This window comes from Rhagoletis zephyria, unplaced genomic scaffold, assembly GCF_001687245.7.
Source record: "Rhagoletis zephyria isolate East Lansing unplaced genomic scaffold, Rhagoletis_zephyria_1.1 Rzeph_scaffold_27150, whole genome shotgun sequence".
Lineage (NCBI taxonomy): Eukaryota > Metazoa > Arthropoda > Insecta > Diptera > Tephritidae > Rhagoletis > Rhagoletis zephyria.
Genome location: NW_016184208.1, coordinates 1 through 5,295, shown reverse-complemented (window position 1 = coordinate 5,295; position 5,295 = coordinate 1). Strand labels below are relative to the sequence as shown.

Here is a 5,295-nt window from a genome sequence, read left to right as displayed (position 1 = left end):
TTTTTTCTAGCGTTTCCATTTCACGACGTAATCGTTTTTCTGTCTCTGTGAATTCAGCAACACGCTTATCTAGCATTTGTTCCAAACTAGCAATGCGTTCGTTATGAATTTGCAGATCTCGCTCTTTGTCATCAATCTTAAATTAAAAAGGGGACTTTAAAGCTTATGTACAATAAAAATTCATTATCCCAAACCATTGTGGTTAGTTCTGCGTTTTCCATTATTTTCTTTTGAAGTTCTTCGAAAATCAGAGCATCCTGTGCCAAGTCTCCAACAGCTCCAGTAACTCTTCCTTCTGCTGACTGCAATGGTTCGCCCTTACTAGCTTTATCGCGTTTATTGCGCCCTTCATGCGTTGCGATTTCATCTTGCAAAACTGCTACTCTATGTTCTAACTGCCTGTTTCGAAAACCCAAAGAGTCCACTTCTTGCTCCGCCCGTCGAAGTGACGTTTCACTATGCCGCAATTGTTCCCGTAAGCCGTCTCCCTTTGACTGTTCATCTAAAACCGCTTTTCTGAGTACACTAGCACGCGCTCGTAGCTTCAAAGAAATAATAATGTTAATGTATTGTGTTGATCATCCGTCAAAATGTTCAAGGGGCGTACTTTTGAGTATTCGCTAGCCAACTTTTGATATTTGGCTTCTGGTGTTGCCGTCAATTCTAATCTGTCTTCCATTCCGCTGAACATTGTTAATCTCCCAGTGATAGCAATTCACTTTCTTCTCATTATTTTTCATGTATGTATTTATATTTAAATTATTTCCATTAGTATATCTAAATCTTCGGAATTTCCAGGAATTTCTATCAATTTTATTTTTGAAACTTGCTTTGTCCTTTATTTCAGGTGAAATTCCATTTCTATTTGGGACACGATTGATACCCTGTTGGTGTCGTAGGATTAAATTTATAAATAATTATATACTTAACAATCTCCAACAGAGAACACGAACATATTTCACATTTTATTCGCTAGTTTTTATGCCTTATTTTTTTTTTTAATTAATTCAGGTTGCTTAACCAAGGCGAATTTAAATTGCTTACACGGACACTACTTTATTGTGAATGAGTCACGGCAAAACAGAGATCGTACGTTCTCTGAGGTGGCGTTACTGGCGAATCTATATTTTCGCCGCGGTAATTCTGAATGTCAAAATGATGTGTTTGTTGTAATATGAATTCGCTTTGTTTACAACAAACACATCATTTTGACAATGGTGATACCGCGGCGAAAATCGAAATTCGCCTTAAACACCACCTTGTATAAATTCGCCTTGATTTACACGTTTGACGTTTATTTGCAGAATTGACATTTGTTTTCTCGAAGCCGCTTTTGTACGATCGTAAACAAATAAATTTTTCATTAAATATTTAATATTTATTTAAACCATTAAATATGTCGGCGGGGTCAGTAGATTTGAGTTCATATCGAGATCAACACTTCAAGGTAAACTTTTGAAATAAAATTTTGTCTAACTTGCGGGTTATAATCTTCGCAAACTTTCAGGGCTCGCGCACGGATCAAGAGCGCTCGCTGCGTGAATCTTGCACATTATATGTGGGAAATCTTTCATTTTATACAACAGAGGAGCAAATTCATGAATTATTTTCACGTTGCGGAGAAGTACGTCGTATTGTAATGGGTTTAGATAAATACAAGAAAACTCCTTGTGGATTTTGTTTTGTCGAATACTATATGCGGACTGATGCAGAAATGGCAATGAGGTAAGGAAGGTAAATGCAACTAAAACGCATTGTTACCAACGTTTTCGCATTAGATACGTCAACGGAACTCGTTTAGATGATCGCCTCATCCGTGTTGACTGGGATGCTGGCTTTATAGAAGGACGGCAGTATGGTCGTGGCAAAACTGGTGGCCAAGTACGCGACGAATATCGGACAGACTACGATGCCGGCCGAGGAGGTTATGGAAAGTTGCTGCAGCAAAAAATTGCGCCAAATACAGACAATCGTTGAATTCGTTTTTTTTTTTTTTTTTAATCATAGCTTAGAATTTATACATAAATATAAAAAATGAAAACAAAAACTTATAACTCGGTTCTACGTCCGCCCAAATATGGCCCCTTTTTTAGTTTTTTATATTGTTTCTTTAATTTCTTTGGGGCTTGTTTTCCAGATGCCTCATAGTAGGGATTCACATAGTTAGACGTACGTCGATCTTCATTTATTTCTTGAAGCAAAAGATCCATCAATGTTATTGTCGTTTCATCAACCAGATGCGTCAGAGAGTTCACAAATTCGTTGCACCAAGTCAGCGTTGATTTCCAAAGTGATATATTCTTACCAAATATCCGGCGACTTATTTCTGGAAAATGTAGCAAACTTTCAGCGGCAATGCAGCAATTTTCCAAAGTGAATGTGACGGCATCTTGTAGTTCACTACTCTGGGGAAATCCCTCGCGCGACGCGTTATAACCATTGGAAGTCAGTGTGGCATTCTTCTCTGTTATTACCTGTTCGACATTATACTACCGTCATTGTACTAGTTAAACATTTTAAACTTTAGCAATTAATACTTCAAATATTTTCCTATAGGCTATTTGTAATAGTTTGAAGTTCTTTTCGTAGTTTTCCGATGCCAACATGCTCCTAATCATTAATTGATGCTCTCTTCGGCGTTCAGCAAACAACTTTGCATCTAAAAGATATAGCAAAAATAAATATGATATTCACTCATTGTACATACATAAATATGTACTTACAAACACTAGCTGTTAATAACGAATTGTTTGCGCCAACCTCTTTACTTTCGCTATTCTCTATAGGTTTCCTAGAATCCTCATTTCCTCTGATCAGCAGGGAGAATAACCATACAAAACCAAGAAACTTATACGTCAAATACATTATTCCCGAATTTTTTAATATTTTTGTTAACACTCAGCTGTATCGTGTGCTTAATGGCAGGGAATCACAGCCATGGATAACTAGATACAAGGCGAATTTATATAAGGTGGTGTTACTAGCCACGATCCAGAAAATAAAGGTCGCGCCATTCGCGGACCGCTAACCCTCTCTTCGTCGATTTGACAGCATCCACCCATTCGCTGACGTCACACAATTCTTTTGTTTACATTTTCTGGTTCGTGACGTTTTAGGTTATTTCAACTTTACAAATTTACAAATTCGGAAGACTTTGAGCGTTGTTTTGTTTTTTGTGAAAACTGATAAAAAAAGTTATAAATTAAAGAAAAAAATGAGGTGTGCAGTGGTTAATTGTGCTAGTGTAAGTGCCAAAGGATCTGGGTGCGCTTTTTTTACTTTTCCGGCCGACATTGAGTTGGTGGAAAAGTGGATCCACTTCTGCCGGAGACCAACGATTTTCAACGCCCGAACCAGCGTCATCTGTGTAAAACACTTCACCACTGATGACTTCGAGAACGAGCTTCAATATAAAATGGGTAAGTTGTACTATTTAATTCGCCAATAAACGCTTATTGGATTTCGTGAGGATGGTGTGACTCAGGAGTAAATTTCACGAAAGGTAGCCGCGCTCATCGTAAATATGAAACCCCCCGGAAGCTTATATTTTTCACTTTTCATTAATACTGCTTTTTATTAAAAGAAATGTTTTAAATTGTGTTAGGCTACGCTAAAAAGCGTAAACTAAAGCGGGGCGTTGTGCCGACAATTTTCAAGCCTGCTGCGGAAATGCCAGATCCTGACAAGGAAGCCCAGCAGCAAGTGTACAAGTGTTTGTATACATAAAGGGCCCTTTTCAGGGCCGCAAATAATTTACAAAGGGATCAAATGCTTTATATAAGCGAAATTCGGAACTTGAAGCTAAGTTGGTCGATGCAGTTAGTATGGTAAGGTTGTATTGCAAAGCAAATGCAAACATAATAGACAAGAAGAATTTCCTGTCCGACAGTGCTCCCAGTCTCAGCAATGCCCTTCTTGATTAGTAAGGCGGCATACTTTAAAGCGAAATCGGATGTTCCAGTAGGGCTACTATAAGGATAGTACATTTCATTGAGCGCGTTTTATAAACCCAAAAATTAAATATCCTTTGCTAACAATTTAGTCAACATGTGGTGAGAATGTTAGTTTGCTATCAAAGATGATCCCTAAGGGCTAGTTTTTCAGTGCCGGTTCATACTTAGAATAAGAAAACTGAGTTTAATTTGAAAAGCTGATCTTAGTTTAAACCAGCCAGATCGGGCTTTTAAGCCACCAACCTGCACTATTCTTTTATCGCATCTAAGTCACGTTGAAAGTTTTGATAGTCCGTATTGTCTTTTATAAGTTTAAAAAGTTTTACACTATCAGCAAAATCTATGCACCGTAACCACTTGAACCGTGGAGGAGTCATTTAAGAAGAGCAAGAGTAGCAAGAGGACCAACATTAGCCTCTTGCAGTAAGCCCGAAGTTGCATTTATAATTAGAGTCCGACCGATTAATTGGCCGATGCCGGGGGCTAGTATTGACCAAAAGAATCGGCTTCGGCCGTTTTTGACCGATTCTTGAATAAGGTAATGTTATTTAGTTATTTTATTTTGTTGTTCTTTTGTTATTATACAAGTTTATGAAAGGATTTGTTCTTGAAATTAATTTATATTCAGGATTTAATCGGCCGGTTCTTTCATTTCAAGAACAAATGCTTTTATAATTTTTATAATAAAAGAAAAACATAATCAAATAATTAATGTGTTTTCGTTTCTACCAAACAATTTTGCATTTCGGTAAAACAAGGGCATTCGGTGAGAAAAGTTTGTGTTCGTTTCTTAAAATGTCACACTCTTGTAAAGCAAAAGAGGCACATTTTTTGCCTTTTGAAATTTTTTCAGGGGAGAAGGTTGCCCTGAAAATCAGATAACTGCTTAAAACGATAATATTATGAAATGCGTTAGCTGGACAAGGACAAGAGGTCAAAAACATGCCCTTTGAGAGGGTTGAGTGTAACAGCAAACACATTTTGCACCGTGCTAGGGCAACCGTTTTTGGTAGAAACGAAATCACCATAAATAACATTAACTTGTTCAAGGATCGCCCAAACACGGCCGAAACCGATTCTTTTGGCCGATGCTAGCCTCGGCATCGGCCGATTAATCGATCGGACTCTATTTATAATATGGCCCGTAAATTTTTCGCAGAATCTTTCTCTGCTGGTAAAATNATGCTAGCCTCGGCATCGGCCGATTAATCGATCGGACTCTATTTATAATATGGCCCGTAAATTTTTCGCAGAATCTTTCTCTGCTGGTAAAATAGGAAGAGAAATTCCTCCTCTGCGTTGGAAAGACCAGGTGCAGAAGGACTTGGTTTCACTTGGCATT

The 5,295-nt window shown here is 37.8% G+C and overlaps 3 protein-coding genes across 3 annotated transcripts; 1 reads left to right on the top strand and 2 right to left on the bottom strand.

The window, feature by feature from the left end:
* Positions 1–4: 4 nt before the first annotated feature.
* On the bottom strand, positions 5–1,075 carry LOC108382469 (protein phosphatase 1 regulatory subunit 21-like; the record flags this gene model as incomplete). Its single annotated transcript, XM_017638837.1, has 3 exons — positions 608–1,075; positions 195–542; positions 5–136 (listed from the first exon to the last, which is right to left on the bottom strand). Coding segments are annotated over exons 1-3 (564 nt in total), but the record flags the coding sequence as incomplete, so codon positions are not given.
* Positions 1,076–1,299: 224 nt separating this feature from the next.
* Positions 1,300–2,018, top strand: LOC108382468 (nuclear cap-binding protein subunit 2). The gene is made up of 3 exons (XM_017638836.1): positions 1,300–1,447; positions 1,508–1,725; positions 1,779–2,018. Exons 1-3 carry the CDS (start codon positions 1,397–1,399, stop codon positions 1,975–1,977), a joined length of 468 nt encoding a protein of 155 aa, XP_017494325.1. The 5' UTR covers positions 1,300–1,396; the 3' UTR covers positions 1,978–2,018.
* Positions 1,979–2,979, bottom strand: LOC108382467 (uncharacterized). Its single transcript, XM_017638835.1, has 3 exons — positions 2,724–2,979; positions 2,538–2,659; positions 1,979–2,474 (listed from the first exon to the last, which is right to left on the bottom strand). Exons 1-3 carry the CDS (start codon positions 2,863–2,865, stop codon positions 2,049–2,051), a joined length of 690 nt encoding a protein of 229 aa, XP_017494324.1. The 5' UTR covers positions 2,866–2,979; the 3' UTR covers positions 1,979–2,048.
* Positions 2,980–5,295: the final 2,316 nt, after the last annotated feature.

What these genes read in the sequence shown, in the direction of transcription:
- LOC108382468 (XM_017638836.1), top strand. Translation starts at nt 1,397, where the DNA reads ATGTCGGCGGGGTCAGTAGATTTGAGTTCATATCGAGATCAACACTTC. An exon ending in ATCGAGATCAACACTTCAAG is followed by an intron (nt 1,448 to 1,507) that starts GTAAACTTTTGA and finishes GCAAACTTTCAG; the next exon opens with GGCTCGCGCACGGATCAAGA. An exon ending in GATGCAGAAATGGCAATGAG is followed by an intron (nt 1,726 to 1,778) that starts GTAAGGAAGGTA and finishes TTTTCGCATTAG; the next exon opens with ATACGTCAACGGAACTCGTT.
- LOC108382467 (XM_017638835.1), bottom strand. Translation starts at nt 2,865, where the DNA reads ATGTATTTGACGTATAAGTTTCTTGGTTTTGTATGGTTATTCTCCCTG. An exon ending in GTTATTAACAGCTAGTGTTT is followed by an intron (nt 2,660 to 2,723) that starts GTAAGTACATAT and finishes TATATCTTTTAG; the next exon opens with ATGCAAAGTTGTTTGCTGAA. An exon ending in CCTATAGGAAAATATTTGAA is followed by an intron (nt 2,475 to 2,537) that starts GTATTAATTGCT and finishes AATGTCGAACAG; the next exon opens with GTAATAACAGAGAAGAATGC.